Below are 19,562 nucleotides of genomic sequence, written 5' to 3' on the forward strand. Positions count from 1 at the left end.
ATTTCCATTGAGTTAGAATAATGCTCAACTGATAATGTATCCTAGTGTTTGTTTTATTCTCTTTGCATTTATGTGGCTTTTCTTTTACCACAATGGTTTCATAATTATCTCTGATGGTCTGAAAATGAGTGGTTTAATGGATAGAACTAGGGCTTGTATGCAAAGTTTGCCTTGAAGTATTCATCTTCATTGGACTATGATCTATTGATTTGATCATTGTGGAATACTTTCTTATGTATTATATCAGTCGTTGAAATAAGCTGTTACACTGCTGACATGCACTTACTAAGCTTTGTTGCTGCACTGCTGGCTCAGCGACTTACTCGTCACTCTAACAAGCTACTAATTTTGTGCAACCTCTTTTTTGCCTCTACTCAAACTGCAAAGCGCCATGAGATTTTGTGCAGGGTCAACCAGTGTGAAACAACAGAGTAAACTATGCGGAAGTTTCTGAGAAACTCTAAAATAACTGGATTTCCTAGTTGCAAGTATTTTGTTTGTAAAATTTTTGATATTTATGCGTGTAACACTTGATGTAGCAATATTATCGATGTAGAGGACACATTTAAAGAAATTGATGAAACAACCCAACAGAGATGAGAATTTTTGTTTATTTATGCCATGGCTTATGATCTGAAATGCACTGATTGAATGGGTAGTGGTAACTGATTAAAAAATAACTTTCAAAAGGGAATTGGATAAATACTGAAAAGGGGAAAAAAGTATAGCACAATGCGGAGACGGCAAAGCGAGTAGGACGAATTGAAAAGCATTCAAATAGCTGGCACGGGCATGATGGACTGAATGGGGGCTTCCTCTTGTACTTAATGGTATGCAAAACCTTTCACAACTTATATAAAAGCGGTTTTTACAAAGCAGTTTCAACGAAGGATCCGGTTTTATTTATGCATTTAAATTATATTGTTCCACTTTGATAGTTGTGCACATTATGCCTGGTTCAAAGATTTTTATAAGTAGATTTATTGTCTCAAGCTCTTTCTCAGTCAATGCTTTCCTTTTGCAATCATATTTGCTTCTTCATTTTTTTTCTTTATAATTTATTACTATATAGATTGAAAATCAGCTCTTATAGGAGGAAGAGAATGGCCTCTAAATGAGACAAGAAGCAGGATTTTGTTTGATAGGTCAGTTCTCGACATCTGGATTAAAATATTGGTTTTGACACTCCACCATGTCAGGAGCATTATTTCAAAGCTAATTTTTTGACAGAGTCATCGGTTTGTGGCCAAGAGGATACTCACTCTTTGCTAGAGGATAGCAGGCAGGATCTCAAAGCTGAAGAGCTTTCCAGAACTGAAAGCATTGCAACCCCTCATTTCAGGTTATGGACAGAGGGAGGTGCTCTTCATTTTGAGGTATCCTGTCAGCAGTTTTAACATACTGGAATTAAAAAGAGCCACAACTGTTTCACCACCATATGGGAAAGAAATCCCTCATGGCCAAATTTGGGGAACATATGCATGTGGGTCATAACATGGTCCCAAACATCCTCAAAGCTCTTACTCTGCTGCTGAAAAGATATCTGGCATGGTTCCAAACCAGTTGACGCTTCCAGTTGCAATTCGCCTTTTTAATTGACTTAACAATCTACTTGCGGCTAGGTAGCTGTTCCTCACCTAAACTGATACCAGAAAAGTAACTGAAGTCCAGACCCCATGAAGAAGAACTGATATTCTGACCATCAGGAAATTTTATGTTTTCTGATCTCCATATAATGAACAAGATCTTTGTTTATTTGTTTCAGATCTTTCATACCTATGAGTGTATTAAACACAACTTCTGTTTTTTTTTTGTAGTCACTAGAAATTGTACAGTTCATCTCTGGCTGGTTCTGTTTGTTATAAAATCATCTCAAAGTAATTTTTCTTTGACAGTCCCTCATCAAGTTAGCAAGTTGACAGTGGCCAAAATAAAAATTTTCACGTTCTGCTGAATCTAACTTTTTGAAAATTCTTTTTAACCATTAATGTTTAAAAAGAAACTTTAATCTCAGATGCAACAGGAAAATAACTGACTTTGTATTCCAAAAGTAGACTCATGGCCTACAACTTGCAACCTTTTGACCATCTTGTGTAAAATTTGACTTCACAAGCCAACAAGTGTAGTCTTCATTTTTGGAGTTGCGTTTTCAGCATACCATTTGTGAGACCCCTCGACATAAGAATAAATGCATATGATTTATTTATTTCAAACATTAAAGAGACCTATCCATCTTGAAGAAGCAAAAAGGTTTACAGCATTGAATTTTAATTACAATTTTACTGCCAAACATTAAAACTGTTATGCATAGTTAGAGTGGCCAATGGAAAATCAAAGATTGGATTGCTTATAACTATGGATGTTGATGAAAGCTTCCACTTGAGCCACAGTTACACAAGTTGTGGATGTACTGTCATCCATATTTTATCATTACTAAATATGTATGGTCTGGTATTATGTCCTGGTCTCAAAGTACCACCATCAGCCTCCACAATTGTTTTGTGATTCGTACAATTTATGGCATGTTGCAAAATGAATTGAGAGACTGCTGATTCAAAGAAGATATCTTCTATCAAAATTCATTTTTGTTCCAAATTATTTGGCTGCACAAAAAGATAACTATCAATGTAACTGGAATACTAGAAACTAAGAAATGTCAGTTGCTTGTAAAGCACATGTAGACACTGCCAGTGAATAAACTTAATTTTCTAATTTTAATAAAATTCCACCATTTAAAAACTTTTTTGTGCACTTAGGTCTAGGTGCATCTTTTATTTTTAACAAAATTTATGCAGATCAGTGAAGAGCTACCCTTTTTTCTACTCTTTCATGGGATGAGGAAATATCTGCCTATGCCAGCATCTATTGCCCAACCCTGATTGACCTCAAGAAAATAGTAATGAGCTGCTTTCTTGAATAACTGAAGTTTATCCTTTTGACCCAGCAACAGTGAAGGAATGGTGATTATAGTTCCAGGACAGATGATTAGTGACATGGAGAGAACCTTGCAAATCCTGGTGTTACCATAAATGTGCTGCCTCTTCAAGGTGGTGGAGGTTGCAGATTGGGGAAGTGCTGTTGAAGGACCCTTTGTGAGTTTTTATAGTGCCACTGTGAATTGGTGAGGGGAGTGAATAGCACCACTTATAATCAAGCAGACTGCTTTGACCTTGATGATGCCAAATGTCTTGAGATTGTTGGATCTGTACTCATTACACAAATGGAGAATGTTCTGCCATACTCCTGACTTGTACCATGTAGTTACTTGTGGAGGACACCAATAACATGCCAGTAATTGGCAAAGAGATGAAGATAAATGAGGACCTGGAAACAGTCATTATTACGGAAGTAGTAGTGTTGGACAAGCTAATGGAGCTGAGGATAGACTAGTCTCCTGGCCATGATGGAATGCATCCCAGGGTACTAAAAGAGATGGCAGGAAAAATAACAATTGAATTGAATTTGACTTGACCTGAGTTGACACGATTCACAGTGAAAACCTTTGTCTTGCGAGCAATAGAGGCAGATCACGTACTTAAGTAGCATAGGTAAACAGTGGCAGAAACAAAAACACAGGTACAAGCGAGTCTTGAGAATTTGAGAGTCCATTCAGTATTGCAACAGTAGGGTAGAAACTGGTGCATGTGTTCAGACTTCTGTGCTATCTCCCCGATGGTAGAGGTTGTAGAAAAACATTGCCAGGGTGGGATAGATGTTTAAGAATGCTGACGACCTTTCCTTGACAGTGGATTTTCCAAAATTTGCTGGACTCTGAGGCTGTCCCAGAAGATTGGAAAACAGCACATGTGGTGTTACTGTTTAGAAAGGGAGGTAGAAAAAAGTTGGGGAATTATAGACCTTTTAGCTTAAACCTCTGTAGTGGGGAAGATGCTTGATTTATTATCAAGGAAGAAAGAGCAAGGCGACTCAATAATATTGTCCTGTTGGGCAGACGCAGCATGGGTACTTGAAGGACAGGTCAAGCTTGACAAATATTTTGGAATTCAATGAAGACTAACTGACCCAAACTCAGGTGTCATCCACGTATCTGACCCATTGTAATCATTAAAAACACAGAAATAGAGAACACACACTGGATCATCAATGCCACACTCACAGGAATCCGATTCATGAGAGAGGAAGAAAAGGACAACCAACTCCCATTCCTAGACGTGATGGTACAGAGAACACCGACGGAGAATTCAGCACAAAGGTATACAGGAAAGCCACACACGCAGACCAAGTCCTGAACTATGAAAGCAACCACCCCAACACACATAAAAGAAGTTGCATCAAGATACTATTCAAAAGAGCCACAACACACTGCAGCACACCAGAACTGCAAAAAGAGAAAGAAGAACACCTATACAATGTATTTGCCAAAAACAGATACTCGTGCAATTTCATCAACAGATGCCTAAGGGAAAGACAACGGAACGAGGACATGCCGCAACCCAAAGGACTAGCCACACTACAATACGTCAGGAGCATTTCCGGACAGCCAGACTATTGCAACCACTAGGACTCATAACAGCACACAAACCAACAGCCACTCTCAGACAACAACTGACCAGAACGAAGGACACGATACCCAGCATGAGCAAAACCAATGTAATGTACAAAATCCCATGCAAGGACTGCACAAAACACTACATAGGACAAACAGGAAGACAGCTAACGATCCGCATCCATGAACACCAACTAGCCACGAAACGACACGACCAGCTGTCCTTAGTAGCCACACACAGATGACAAGCAACATGAACTCGACTGGGACAACACTACTATTATAGGGCAAGCCAAACAGAGAACAGTCAGGGAATTCCTAGAGGCATGGCATTCATCCACAGATTCAATCAATAAGCACATCGACCTGGACCCAATATACCGACTACTGCAGCGGACAGCTGGAACTGACAACCGGAAACGGCAGATTCAAACCACTACAAATGCTGGAGGAAAGATCACAAGCGCTTCACAGGAGGCTCCCAAACACCTGAGGATGTCACCTAGATAGGGGACGAAACGTTTGCAACACAAATTCCCAGCTCGGTGAACAGAACCACAACAACGAGCACCCGAGCTACAAATCTTCTCCCAAACTTTGAATTCAATGAAGACATTACGAGCAAGGTCTACAACGGGGACCCAGTGGATGAGGTGTACCTAAATTTCCAAATGGCCTTTGACAAGGTGCCGCACAAGAGGCTGCCGCATAAGATAAGGATACATGGCTTTACGGGTAAAGTATTAGCATGGATAGAGAATTGGCTGACTTACAGGAAGCAAAGAGTTGGGATAAATGAGTGCTATTCTAGCTGGCAATCAGTGACTAGTGTTATGCCTCAGATCAGTATTGGGACAGCAATTATTCACAATTTATATTGATGATTTGGAGTTGGACACCGTGTGTAGTGTGTCAAGGTTTGTAGATAACACTAAGATGAGTGGCAGAACAATGTGTGCAGAGGACTGTGAAATTTTGCAGAGGAACATAGGTACTTTGAGCAAAGGTATGGCAGATGGAATTTAATTCTGGATCAGTGGTGCTGGAAGAGCACAGCAGTTCAGGCAGCATCCAACGAGCAGCGAAATCGACGTTTCGGGCAAAAGCCCTTCAGGAATAAAGGCAGTGAGCTGGAAGCATGGAGAGATAAGCTAGAGGAAGGTGGGGTGGAGAGAGAGTAGCATAGAGTACAATGGGTGAGTGGGGGAGGAGATGAAGGTGATAGGTCAGGGAGGAGAGGGTGGAAAAGGAGCTAGGCAGGTCGGACAAGTCCGGACAAGTCATGAGGACAGTGCTGAACTGGAAGTTTGAAACTAGGATGAGATGGGGGAAGGGGAAACGAGGAAACTTGAAGTCCACATTGATGCCCAAGGGTTGAAGTGTTCCGAGGCGGAAGATGAGGCATTCTTCCTCCAGGCGTCTAGTGGTGAGGGAGCGGCGGTGAAGGAGGCCCAGGACCTCCATGTCCTCGGCAGAATGGGAGGGGGAGTTGAAATGTTGGGCCACGGGGCGGTGTGGTTGATTGGTGCGGGTGTCTCGGAGACCGCATTGGGAGCAACAGATACCATAAATGATATTAGCAGACTGGGCACCTCCTAGCAGAGCGCTTTAGGGAACATCTCCGAGACACCCACACCAATCAACCACACCGCCCCGTGGCCCAACATTTCAACTCCCCCTCCCAGTCTGCCGAGGACATGGAGGTCCTGGGCCTCCTTCACCGCCGCTCCCTCACCACTAGACGCCTGGAGGAAAAACGCCTCATCTTCCGCCTCGGAACTCTTCAAACCCAGGGCATCAATGTTGACTTCAACAGTTTCCTCATTCTCCCTTCCCCCATCTCATCCTAGTTTCAAACTTCCAGTTCAGCACTGTCCTCATGACTTGTCCGAACTTGTCCGATCTGCCTAGCTCCTTTTCCACCTATCCACTCCACCCTCTCCTCCCTGATCTATCACCTTCATCTCCTCCCCCACTCACCTATTGTACTCTATGCTACTCTCTCTCCACCCCACCCTCCTCTAGCTTATCTCTCCATGCTTCTAGCTCACTGCCTTTATTCCTGATGAAGGGCTTTTGCCCGAAACGTCGATTTCGCTGCTCGTTGGATGCTGCCTGAACTGCTGTGCTCTTCCAGCACCACTGATCCAGAATCTGCTTTCCAGTATCTGCAGTCATTGTTTTTATCCAGATGGAATTTAATGTTAATAAATGTGAAGTCATGCATTTTGGTAGGAGTACCAGAAAAAAGGATTATTACTTGAATGGTAAAAAGTTCCAGCATGCTGCTGTGCAGAGGGACCTAGGTGTCCTGGTGCACGAATCACAGAAGGTCGGTCTGCAGATACAACAAGTAATTAGGAAGGCAAATGGAATTTGTCCTTCAATTGCTAAAGGGATCGAATTTAAAAGCAGGGAGCTTATGTTGCAGATGTACAGGGTGCTGGTGAGGCCACATCTGGAGAACTGTGGGCAATTTTGGTCTCATTACTTGAGAAAGGAAGTACTGGCAATAGAGGGACTGTAGAGGAGGTTCACTCAGTTGATTCTGAAATTGAGGGGGTTGCCTTATGAGGAGACACTGAGTAAACTGGGATTATTTTCATTAGAATTCAGAAGATTGAGGAGGGATCTTATAGAAATATATGAAGGGAATAGATAAGATTGTAGAGAGGATGTTTCCACTGGCAGGTGAAACTAGGACAAGAGGGCATAGCCTGAAGATTAGAGGGAGCAGATTTAGAACTGAATTGAGAAGTAACGTCTTCACTCAGAGTTGTAAGTCTGTGGAATTCCTTGCCTAGTGAAGTAGTTGATGCTACTTCAGTAAACTTTTTTAAAGCCACGGTAGATTTTTTTGAACAATAAAGTAATTGAGGGATACAATGAGATTGTGGGTAAGTGGATCTAAGTCCATGAAAAGATCAGCCATGATCTTATTCAATGGCGGACCAGGCTCGAAGGAGCAGGCGACCTACTCCTGCTCCTGGTTCTTAAATTTATCAGCTTGAATAATAACTGGCATCAGTGCAGCACATGGGTACATTTTGAAAGTTTGAGATAGCAAGTTCATTTTTGTAGACATAATCTTAAAGTGAAATTAGTATGCAGTCAGATAGGAAATCTGTGACCATCAGGCATTCCAGAAGGACCGGGCATGATGACTTTGAATACATTTCACTCTCCAGCTCGTACTTTGCTTGAACGTTACTGAGATGGATGGTTCATTGGAGGTCCTGTTTATGGCAGCATGACTGGCTCAGCTGTGTAGGGGCAATTGTGTTATGGGATTAGATGATTAAGAAATAGACTGGCACTTATGCAATATGTTGCCTCCCTTGTGTGAGGAACAATGATGTCATTAAGCAGCTACAGAGCAGGGCAAGGAAAGTGAGAGGTCAGCATTCACATTTTGTACTACCCTCCCTTTTTGTAGAAAACTCCCATTATTGGCAGAGTGTCTAAATTGGCTATTAATTAGCTACTCCAGGATCTCAATTGGTCTCCCTGTTGCTCGATTCTGTCCCTGAGGATGGACTGTTAAATTCCTTCCCTGCATTTGAGTTTATTCTATAGGTTGTCAACTAGTGGAATAGATAGAAAGTAGCAAGTTTGTAAGGATATTACAAGGTGATGCAAGAATTACCAATTTCTGATAATTAAGAAATGTTAATTATCTTAATGTAGACTGAGATTGTGAAGGGCAAAGAGGACCAAGTATTTCTCAAGAGTGCTGAAAATAATTCTCGACCTGCATGTTTTGTACTGTATGTTTTCAGTCCAATTAGGAAGGAGGCATTTCGCTCTGGGAAAATGAGGTGGGTCAAGTGAATCATGTGTCAGGAGGGGAAACATTTCAGGGATAGTAACTGAAACATCAAAGTTTAAAGTTGCCTGTGGAATAGGGCAAGGTTGGGTAGCATTTTCACCTGACTAAATGGACACAGATAGCTTTAATTTAATGCCTCATCCAAAGGGCCTCTGACTAATGCAGTCCTAGGAGAGTAGTGCATAAAGTGTCCATCTGAATTATATATTCAAGTACTCTGATATGATGCTTATGCCCACAATCTTCTGCTTTTACACGTCAGCTTTTAGCACCAGCTGAGCCAAGCTGACACTTGACAAATAACTATAATTCTTTTCAGGTGAAGTTCAGAATGTTGTTGCATTTCTGTACCTAAGAGTTGTATAATCCCAACTATTAGGCAACAAAGTAATGTGTTATTAAGGCAAGTGCATTTTGGTTTTGATTGAAATGCGATGGAGTCTCAGAATCCCTGTGGAATTGTTACGTAACTTCATTACTTATTTACTGAGTTCTCATTCTATTCCAAACCTCAACATTTTGGGGAGATACCAAGGCAAATGCTTGAGATTCATTCTTGAATATCCTTGCCACATGCCAAGAGAATCCAAGAACAATATTTATTGAATCTTCTGAGGATGAGATCTTCCCACTTCTCAATTTTGTGAAAATTTCAAACTGGTTGGAGGTTAGCCTCTCAGATTGGAAATTCAGTGCTGTCTGGAACCCTGTGCAATGTCAAACTTTCAAGTTGAGATTGTATGTTGCGAACAGTATTTGGATGATGAAAAATGTCTCTTATTGATCTCAATGATAAAGTTGATGAGAAAGACTGACTCTTTTTAGTTTTGAGTTTACTGCTCACAAAGTGCATTTGTGTCAAACTTTTATCACATTAAAAATACAGACTAAAATGTTTCAAAATACTGATGGTCTATCTGGGCTGCACTGTTTTGACATTTTGACTTTTTCATATTTTCGTCTTTAATTCTTTTTGTGTGTAATGTGCTGTGTGAATGTGTTTCCTCCAGCAATGTGGACTTTGGGATATGTTTTCACAGGCTGTAATAGTCTTCCAGTACTTTTAATGATGATTCTTCATACTTAACCTGAAGGGTGAATTGTCAGCTAGCAATTTGATTGCAAAAATTCTAGCTTGCTTGATCCTGATCTCCTGTTACACGTAACTGTACTTACGTGCAAGATTTCTTCATGACTCAGCAAGTAAATGAACCAGTTACAATATACTTTCAAGTCTGTCACAAATTAAATGATCACAGCTAGGTCTCTTTCTGCCAATGTGATTCACTTCAGTGCTCCGTATGCTCAAAAGAGGAGAATCTAGTCCCTGATCCACAACATAAATGATCACCAGTGTAACCTAACAGATTGTTTTCTAAAGAACTCAAATTAGGATGTGTTGAACAATGTTTGATACTGCTTTGACTCACTGGGATAGTGCACTGGAAATCAAGCCCCGCTATTCCTGAAATCAAATACATGTAAAGTTCCCCAGTTTACCTGACTTTCAGACTCCGATTGATAGAAAATACAAACCACTTTCTGTATTGAACAAGAGTTATTATTTAAGTAATTAGACTTTCATTACAGGAAAATCAGTATATAACACCACTAACTAAAACTCTGAACACTTTATAAATTCTCTTTCTCTCTGTCTCTCACAATTCACTCAATTCCTTATGACTTTTCTGCTGTCCAGCATGTCATTTGTCACCTTTCTGCAGTTTCTTTCGCTCATTGGTGAGAGACGCTAGAAGACAGTGAGGACTGCACATGCTGGAGAAATCAGAATTGATAAAGTGTGGCGCTAGAGAAAGCACAGCAGGTCAGGCAGTGTCTGAGGAGCAAGAGGGTCGACTTTTCGGGCAGGACCCTTCTCAGAACACAAGGAGGCCAGTACACTTCGCTAAAAGTTTCTGACATGTCAGTGAAAAGTCACAGCACACAACTGTTTCGGAAAGAGCAAACTGGTTTTGTTCATGTTTATAGTGAATTTTGTCTGCAGAGAATCGAGACTGCTAAGCACGCGCTCTCTCTCCCTCTCTCACTCCCTCCCTCTGTCTCAACTGCTTGTTGTCAGCAAAAAATTGTTTTGAAAACAATTCTTTCTCATTTCAGTCCAAGTTTTACAAACACAAAAATAAAAGACACAATCCTTACAACATCAGAAGCATTGCCCAAATCTACACTTGGTTCACCTTATTGCTGCTGGAAACAGTTAGCCATGTCTATATACATTATTCCAGGACAGCTCTGACAGGCCTTCCACAATCCATCTTCTAAATTTGAGATCGTGCTAAACTCCTTAATTACACCAAGTTTGTTTTCCCACTGCCCTGTGCTCACTAACCTGTTAAAGGACAACTTGCTTTTAATCATATTATTGCAAAATGCAGTGGATTCTGAGAATCTGCAATAAAAACGGAAAAACAAATCTGGGGTTTCTCAGCAGATCAGGCAGCATCTGCGAGAGAAACTGAGTTAATGTTTCAATTCTGATGAAAGGTTATTTTGACCTAAAAACGTTGCCTGGATTTTTAACACTGAAGCAGAGAGAGGACTTGGGAAAATTCTCAAGAGGAAGTGCCCAGAAGGCGTGCCGTAGCTGAAGAATGCAGTTGGGACAGCTGACCAGGAATAAAGAATGCCTAACAAGCTCTGAGCCCAGAAATCCTTTATCACAGTGCAACACCAGTGTTCCAAGGAAATGCTGTTTCATTGACAGCCCTGGCTTTCTGATCTCTGCTGTCCATTACACATTACTCATTTATGTAAATTTGAGGCTTATGCTATTGACATCATAAAAGATCTGGACGATTGATACTTTATTGCCTTAGAGTAAAGAAACAATTTTTTATAGTTGTAAATTTTTAAAGGCTTGTTTACTTATAGTATTGTTGCAATAGTAATTTTTGGTTCTATGCATTGTAAAGTGGATCAGTAGAAATTAAGTGGTCTAGAATCCCTACGTTGCAGAAGAACATTTGGCCCACAGAGTCTTCATGATCCTCTGAAGCACATCCCATCCAGACCCACCTCCCCACCGTATCCTGTAACCCCACATTTACCCTGGCTAATCTGCCTGAACACTATGGACAATTTCAGCATGGCCCTTCTAACTAACCTGTACAATTTTGGACTGTGTGAAGAAACCAGAGCATCCCAAGGAAACCCGTGCAGACACTGGGAGAATGTGCAAACTCCACACACACAGTTGCCTGAGGAAGGAATAGAATTGGAGTCCTGGCACTATAAGACAATAGTACTAACTACTGAGCCACCATGCCATTTGGCACATGGGGGATGAAGCATCATTGAAGTGGATGGAAGAGGAAGAATGGTACATGAGGTGAACCTTTTGAACTCTTTTGAAATGGTTCCCTGTAAATAATGATTCACAACACCTTTTGAGGTACCATGAATAAGGACTCTTTGTGGCCTGAACCACCTTGCACACTTAAAATGCACTGCTAAAGTTTAGAAAACCTTGTCAAAAGATCAGAAGTCCTGCATCAGGGCATACCAGTCATATTTAAAGGGCTCCTGAGGTCAACTTGACTTTCTGAAATTCAGCTTGTCAAATCTGTTGCTTTCCATAGATGCTGTCTGAATTGTTGAATGTTTCCAGCATTGTTCTCTGTTTCCACAGTCTTCTCCAGACCTACAATTTACCAAGATTTCATCACTTTGCTAATTTGAGGTCCTAAATGTCCCTGTTGGTGGTGATGTATGCATGTACCTTAGTCCTAATCTCTGGAATTTTCTCCTTGGAGCTCTCCATCTCTCTTGCTGTCTTTAAAACCTATCATCTTGGCCATCTGCCTAACTGTCACCTTTTGAACACATGGAAAATATTGCATTTTTGTGCTGTGAAGTGCGTTTTGGAAATTAATGCACCACATTGAATATATATTGGTGTTATAACTGACTGGCTGGTCATTGTAATATAGGAGAGTTAACTAATTAGCAATGTCCTTGGTCCTTTTGCTTAAGACCTGTTTTATTTTAGAAATGTACAGGAATCATTTTAAATGGTAACATTTATAGTTGTTGTCATTGAACAGCACTGGAAAGGTGTGAAGTAGGGCCAATGAAGTGTGATTTTTGGATGCCTGTCAAACCTGCTCACCATTTCCTTGCACTGCACTGTTGTTGATTCTGCTTTCATGTCTAATCGATATTTTCTTAGACATGCTCACTTGTGCTGCCACCGCTGCTGCTGCATAGGGGATTCACATCATTTTTCACATACCGTGCCCAGAGTGATTTACCTTTCCTTTGTTAACAGAAGAATGGCTTATTATCGCAAGTTTTGGTGTGCTTAGCGCTCTCACTCTCTTCTACATGATAATCAAAGCAACCACAGGCACAGCAGAAGATGAGTAAGTATTCCGTCAATTCCCATTTTATATTTCATATATGTTTTCTAGGTGACATTTGGATTATGTTGATTTGTAGCTTGCCTTTTTGGAGGTTTCTTGCCTATACTCTCAGTGAATGTTATGAAACAGAGAATGTTTCTCACTTAACTATTTGACTACTTAATCTAAACTCTGTTACTTTGTAATCTACTCTGAAAAGCTTGTTTAAGAAAATTAATAAATGGAAAACAAGTAATATTTTCGCCATTCAGAATTAATTATTGTAGTTTGTTCTTAATTCCCCAGGGTGGTAATGCAATTTATTTCTGGATATTTGTATAATATAATGGTACCAACTTATTGAATCCAGTAAGAACTGGTTCGGCAGGTGAGCCAAACTGATTTTGGATCAATTCACCTGACGAAGGCATAATGTTCTGAAAGCTTGTGATTTAAAATAAACCTGTTGGACCGTAAACTAGTGTTGTCTGACTTCTGACTTTGTCCACCCCAGTCCAACACTGGCACCTCCACCCCATGATTTTGGATCATTGGCCTTTTAAAGCAGAGCTAACGCCTTTAATCCAGTTACAGCTATTTTAAAAGAAAAACTACATTTACATCCAAGCACTAACTGCTTACAGATCTGGCTACACAGTAGAGGTACACTCTGATTTATAGAGTCATAGAGATGTACAGCATGGAAACAAACCCTTCGGTTCAACTCGTCCATGCCGACCAGATATCCCAACCCAGGGTGGTAAAAACAATGACTGAAGATGCTAAAAACCAGATTCTGGATCAGTGGTGCTGGAAGAGCACAGCAGTTCAGGCAGTATCCAACGAGCAGCGAAATCGACGTTTCGGGCAAAAGTCCTTCATCAGGAATAAAGGCAGTGAGCTGGAAGCTTGGAGAGATAAGCTAGAGGAAGGTGGGAGTGGAGAGAGAGTAGCATAGAGTACAATGGGTGAGTGGGAAAGGCGATGAGGTGATAGGTCAGGGTCGAGAGGGTGGAGTGGATAGGTGGAAAAGGAGCTAGGCAGGTCGGACAAGTCCGGACAAGTCATGGGGACAGTGCTGAGCTGGAAGTTTGGAACTAGGATGAGGTGGGGGAAGGGGAAATGAGGAAGCTATTGAAGTCCACATTGATGCCCTGGGGTTGAAGCGTTCCGAGGCAGAAGATGAGGCATTCTTCCTCCAGACGTCTGGTGGTGAGGGAGCGGCGGTGAAGGAAGCCCAGGACCTCCATGTCCTCGGCAGAATGGGAGGAGGAGTTGAAATATTGGGCCACGGGGTGGTGTGGTTGATTGATGCGGGTGTCTCGGAGGTGTTCCCTAAAGCGCTCTGCTAGGAGGCGCCCAGTCTCCCCAATGTAGAGGAGACCGCATCGGGAGCAACGGATACAAGAAATGATATTAGTGAATGTGCAGGTAAAACTTTGATGGATGTGGAAGGCTCCTTTAGGGCCTTGGATAAAGGTGAGGAAGGAGGTGTGGCCACAGGTTTTACAGTTCCTGCTGTGGCAGGGGAAAATGCCAGGATGGGAGGGTGGGTCGTAGGGGGGCATGGACCTGACCAGGTAGTCACGGAGGGAACGGTCTTTGCGGAAGGCGGAAAGGGGTGGGGAGGGAAATATATCCCTGGTGGTGGGGTCTTTTTGGAGGTGGCGGAAATGTCGGCGGATGATTTGGTTTATGCGAAGGTTAGTAGGGTGGAAGGTGAGCACCAGGGGCGTTCTGTCCTTGTTACGGTTGGAGGGGTGTGGTCTGAGGGCGGAGGTGCGGGATGTGGACGAGATGCGTTGGAGGGCATCTTTAACCACGTGGGAAGGGAAATTGCGGCCTCTAAAGAAGGATGCCATCTGGTGTGTTCTATGGTGGAACTGGTCCTCCTGGGAGCAGATACAGCGGAGGCGGAGGAATTGGGAATACGGGATGGCATTTTTGCAAGAGATAGGGTGGGAAGAGGTGTAATCCAGGTAGCTGTGGGAGTCGGTGGGTTTGTAAAAAAATGTCAGTGTCAAGTCAGTCGTCATTAATGGAGATGGAGAGGTCCAGGAAGGGGAGGGAGGTGTCAGAGATGGTCCAGGTAAATTTAAGGTCAGGGTGGAATGTCATAGAGTCACAGAGATGTACAGCATGGAAACAGACCCTTCAGTCCAACCCGTCCATGCCGACCAGGTATCCCAACCCAATCTAACCCACCTGCCAGCACCTGGCCCATATCCCTCCAAACCCTTCCTATTAATATACACATCCAAATGCCTCTTAAATGTTGCAATTGTACCAGCCTCCTCTGGCAGCTCATTCCATACACGTAGCACCCTCTACATGAAAAAGTTGTCTCTTTTATATCTTTCCCCTCTCACCATAAACCTATGCCCTCTAGTTCTGGACTCCCCTACTCCAGGGAAAATGCTTTGTCTATTTATCTTATCCATGCCCCTCATAATTTTGTAAACCTCTATAAGGTCACCCCTCAGCCTCCGACATTCCAGGGAAAACAGCCCGAGTTTGTTCAGCCTCTCCCTGTAGCTCAGATCCTCCAACCCTGGCAACATCCTTGTAAATCTTTTCTGAACCCTTTCAAGTTTCACAACATCTTTCCGATAGGAAGGATTTATATATGCTAAATTAAATATTGACTACTCAGATACTAGAGCAGCCCATGTTCATATGCAACATGACCTGGACAATATCTACACTTGAGATGAAAATGGCAAGTAACATTTACATCAGGCAATCTAACCACTGCCCTTTAATACAAAATGACATTACCATCGTTTAATCCTTATGGCATTATGGGTCTACCTACAGTTCAGGATTGCATTTGTTCAAGAAGGCAGTCATCACCATCTTTTCAATGGAAATTCGGGATGGGCAAAAATGCTGGCCAGCCAAAATGATACCTACGTCCCAAGATTGAATTTTAATAAAGAACGTAGGAGCTCAGTCATGTAAAAATCCAAAGCGGGCTGTAAGTTTAATGATGAAGAAATGCAGGAAACTAGGTGTGTTTTGGCATTCCCTTCATTTATATCATACTAGTTCAAACTCAGCGGAGGTGGTAAATTTCTACGTAGTTAGATGGCCAGCAGCTTTCTGGCTGCGTACAGTGACATCATTGTCGATAGCTATTCATTATCACATTTCTTTCACACATTTAAGAACAGCAAACTGAGTGGAAACTCTAAGTATAGTAGAAACCCCCCCCCCCGCAACTCGAAGGGGATACGTTCCAAGACTAACTGCAGATAGGAGCGAACCCATTCATTTCAATGGCAAACATACCTTTCCAGCAGCTCCCTGGTTCTGGAAGGTTCCCTATAATATGTAACTGAAACCGCAGAAAACGATTCCACGGATACGGGGTTGCCCTGTGTACTTCAAAACAATATATTGGCAAGAACATACAAGATACATAATTGTTAGTCAATGCCCATCACAAACAAGAGAGGATCTAACTATCTCTCCATGGTCGAATGGAATCACTGAACCCCCTACTGTCAAACATTGCAAATGGGGCTGTTTGCAGAAGATTGTCATAGCTTTTCATTTCAGTTTTACACTTATGTTACACTGGCTACTAGAGCAATAAACTGAGAGTACTGGTAACAAGCACTTCTCCCCCAAAGCCTGCCTGCTATCTACAGGGCAAAACTTCAGAAATGCAATGTCATCCACTTTTCTTCGATGAGTGCAGTTCCAACAATGCTCAAGAAGTTCCATACCATCCAAGACAGCTTAGGAACTCCGCTAGCTGCAAGTTTCCCTCAAAGTTGCACATCATGCTGATTTGGAACCGTCGCTGGATCAGAATTCAAGTTCCTTCGTTCATAATACTCTGTATACCTGGACCATATAGATTGCATTAACTCATGAAGGTGGTTCACCACCATTTTTCTGAGGACAGTTAAGGGTGGACAATAAATGTTCTCCTATCAGCAATGCCCACATCCCTAAAACTACTAAAACAAAAAACAGCAGGTGACCATTCAGCCCCTCAAGTCTACTCTGCTATTTAATAAGATCATGGCTAACAGTCTCTTAACTCCATCTACCTGCCTTGTCTCCATATTCCTTAACTTGTGTCTAGTAAGATACCTATCAATTTCAGGTGTAAAATTATTAATTGAGTTAACACCTATTGCTTTTTCTGGGAGGGGGTCCCAATTTCTTTCACAATGTGCATGAACTGCCTCCCAGCTTCTCTCTTGAATGTCATGCCTCTGATTTTGAAGGCCTCATTCTGGACACACACTATCTATACACTTAATGTTTTTCAAAGCCCAGGAGATTTCCGTCAATGCTAGAATGTTAAAATGGGGGAAGTAGGATGGAAACAAACACAATTCATCGTGGGGAAGCAGAAAGAAACTGCCGGTTTCCAATTATGGTAAACTTTGATAAATATCAAATATTTATTGTGCCATTAGAATGATGGTATAATTGATCCAAAATTAGCCTAAGACTTGTTTGAGGTCATTGATTTACAAGCAATAAATTGTAGCAGATGAATTGAAACTAAACTGTATGTATCTATTACAGTATTATTTTTAGAAAGGTAGGTGTGATTTGAAATTTCTGAAAATTATTTACTCTTGCATGTTATGAACAACCTACAAAAGGCAGATAATCTGAAATCATTCAATGAAATTGAGATTACACAAGTTAAGTGAACAGTATGATTCCCATTTTAGATATGAAAGTGAGACAATACAGTTGTGAAAGATTGGAAATGAAAGAAGATAATTGAACAGGTAAGTACCACCATGGCGAGTACTTTGCCAATGGACTTTCACCATATCAATTTTAAAGGTATTTGATTTTGGATGAATGCTTTTCTATAGGATTCACTGAAAACATCCTTTTCAAATACATTTTAGTGGATTAGATCCAGAGGGAGGATGGCAATTGAACTATACATTTCACCTTGACAGCCTCCTGAAAATGGATTCTTGTAGTGATAGTATGTTACACCTTAAAAACATGTAAAAAGAAATCAGACCTGTCTCTCTGGGGAAAGTGTAAAAGTGCTTTGTCATGACTGAATTGTTCCCACTGAGAGCTTTAGGAACCCTGTAAATTAAGGTTTTGTTTTGAAGGATAACCCAGTTCCAGTTCAGAGCAATAGTATGTGGGAGTATTTGCCTGTGGTGATAATGATGTGTAAAAATATTTTGTGCAATATTTCTTCATTCTTCCTATTTTATTTCACCTGTCAAGTTTTAGAATCTATTTAAAACTTACCACATGGTGTAGTGGAATTGTCTGCTGGCTGGACAATTGTTTCATACCCTCCTTGAGCTGATAAGTGGCAATCCAAGGGCCAGGCAATTACCATTTCAAGAAGAGGATCTTATTGTTGCCCCTTGATATTCAATGTCATTACTATTAGCTGTGAAACCCTATTGTCAATATCCTGAGGGTTACTGTTGACCTGATTCTGAATTGGACTAGCCATGTAAATATGGTTATAGTTCCTAACTTGGAACTATATAACTTTACTATCACTGGATCACAGCCATGGAATTCCCTCCCTAACAATGTCAGTGGTCGAAGAAGATAGATCATCGCCTTTTCAAGGGACATTAGGGATGAATAACAAGTCCTGACAATTCCACATGCTGTGAAATACTTTTTTTTTAAGAAAACGAAACAGCCTCCCTTGCACCTTCCCAAGTTATGTAATGGAAACAGGTACTTGTTAACAATGTTGTCTACATCTTCAGATGTCCCACCTCCTGAGAACTGTGTGCCAATCTGAGGCAAGCAATCTTCAGTACCAGCAGCATTTCCATTAATAATGGCTGCTCTCATTAATGCAGTAGGCAGAATCCTTGTGGGTTACTGGATGAAAAGTGTCATTAGGGCAGGTCGGGGAGGCCCAGTGAGAGCGCGAATATGTACTGTTGAAAGAGAGAGTGGAGCCTCCCTGTGATTGGCCATTGCCTTTAATGGACCTCTCCATTAAGTACAGGCTACCAAAGCATGAAGGATCTTTGCCACCAAGTAGCAGGCATGCTCACCTCAGTATGTCCATGTGGCCCCATCCATCAATGGTGGAAGTATGATGCACTAGAGTGGTTACTTAGGGCCTTCAGCTGGCTTCCAGGTGGGAAAACTGTCCTTGACCTTTCCTCCAATTCTCACCATCTTGCACCATAGCTCCCAACAGACTCCTGGCAGAAGCATTACATTTCACTCATTGTCTTTAAGCAGTATGAGATTATACATCTGTAATTAAGCTAAGCTTCAAATCTTTTCAAAGGTCACTGATCTTTAATAATCTTTTTTTTCATCAAATTGCTCCTAATCAATTAATTTAGACCTCTTTGAATTAATGGCTCATTTCCTGGATATTTCCATTAATTTGAGCCCTATCTTCTCTTGTCTCTTCATATTGATTATTTTCATTCATAATTATCTCATCTCATCTCCATTGCTGATTCAACTGTGCACAAAGTGTATTGGAATCTGCCAGATCACACTGCCTTAATATCCAGTCCTTCATGTTGCACATCATTGCGGATGATTGAAAAAGCCAGAAACTTTTTTTATGGCAAATGTTCTAATAGTCTAGCAAGTCCAATTGTGACATACTTAAAATACTGCTGCCTTTTGGATAAACTGTTCAAACATTGTATATATCGAGATGTAGGACATGGAAAAACTGGAAATTCATATGTGATCCACCTATCACACTTATTTCTAAGTGATGTCTCATCATACCGTGCATGTCTTCTTTCTAATATTCAAGGAAGACTTGCAATTCTTTCAATACTTCTTGTGGCCTTGGTATACCCAAAGAACCTTTAGCCAGTGAAGTATTTATTGATGCATAGTTGTGGATGTAATCTAGTAA

At 41.3% G+C, this 19,562-nt stretch overlaps 1 protein-coding gene across 5 annotated transcripts in view; it reads left to right on the forward strand.

Annotated features, from left to right (window-relative positions):
- The window catches only part of rnf130 (ring finger protein 130), a 153,091-nt gene that overhangs the window by 110,893 nt on the left and 22,636 nt on the right, over positions 1–19,562 (forward strand). Inside the window, exons 7-8 of one of the 5 annotated variants that reach the window (XM_060837388.1) lie at positions 12,628–12,718; positions 13,004–13,085. The exons of 1 other annotated variant lie outside the window; for it this stretch is intronic. In XM_060837388.1, coding sequence (XP_060693371.1) covers positions 12,628–12,718; positions 13,004–13,061 — 149 coding nt within the window. In that variant the 3' untranslated portion in view covers positions 13,062–13,085. Of the gene's footprint in view, positions 1–12,624; positions 12,719–13,003; positions 13,086–17,397; positions 17,458–19,562 lie in introns of those variants that run through there. 3 more of the 5 variants (XM_060837386.1, XM_060837389.1, XM_060837390.1) reach the window with 3 other exon arrangements.

Source organism: Hemiscyllium ocellatum, chromosome 16, assembly GCF_020745735.1.
Source record: "Hemiscyllium ocellatum isolate sHemOce1 chromosome 16, sHemOce1.pat.X.cur, whole genome shotgun sequence".
Classification (NCBI taxonomy): Eukaryota; Metazoa; Chordata; class Chondrichthyes; order Orectolobiformes; family Hemiscylliidae; genus Hemiscyllium; species Hemiscyllium ocellatum.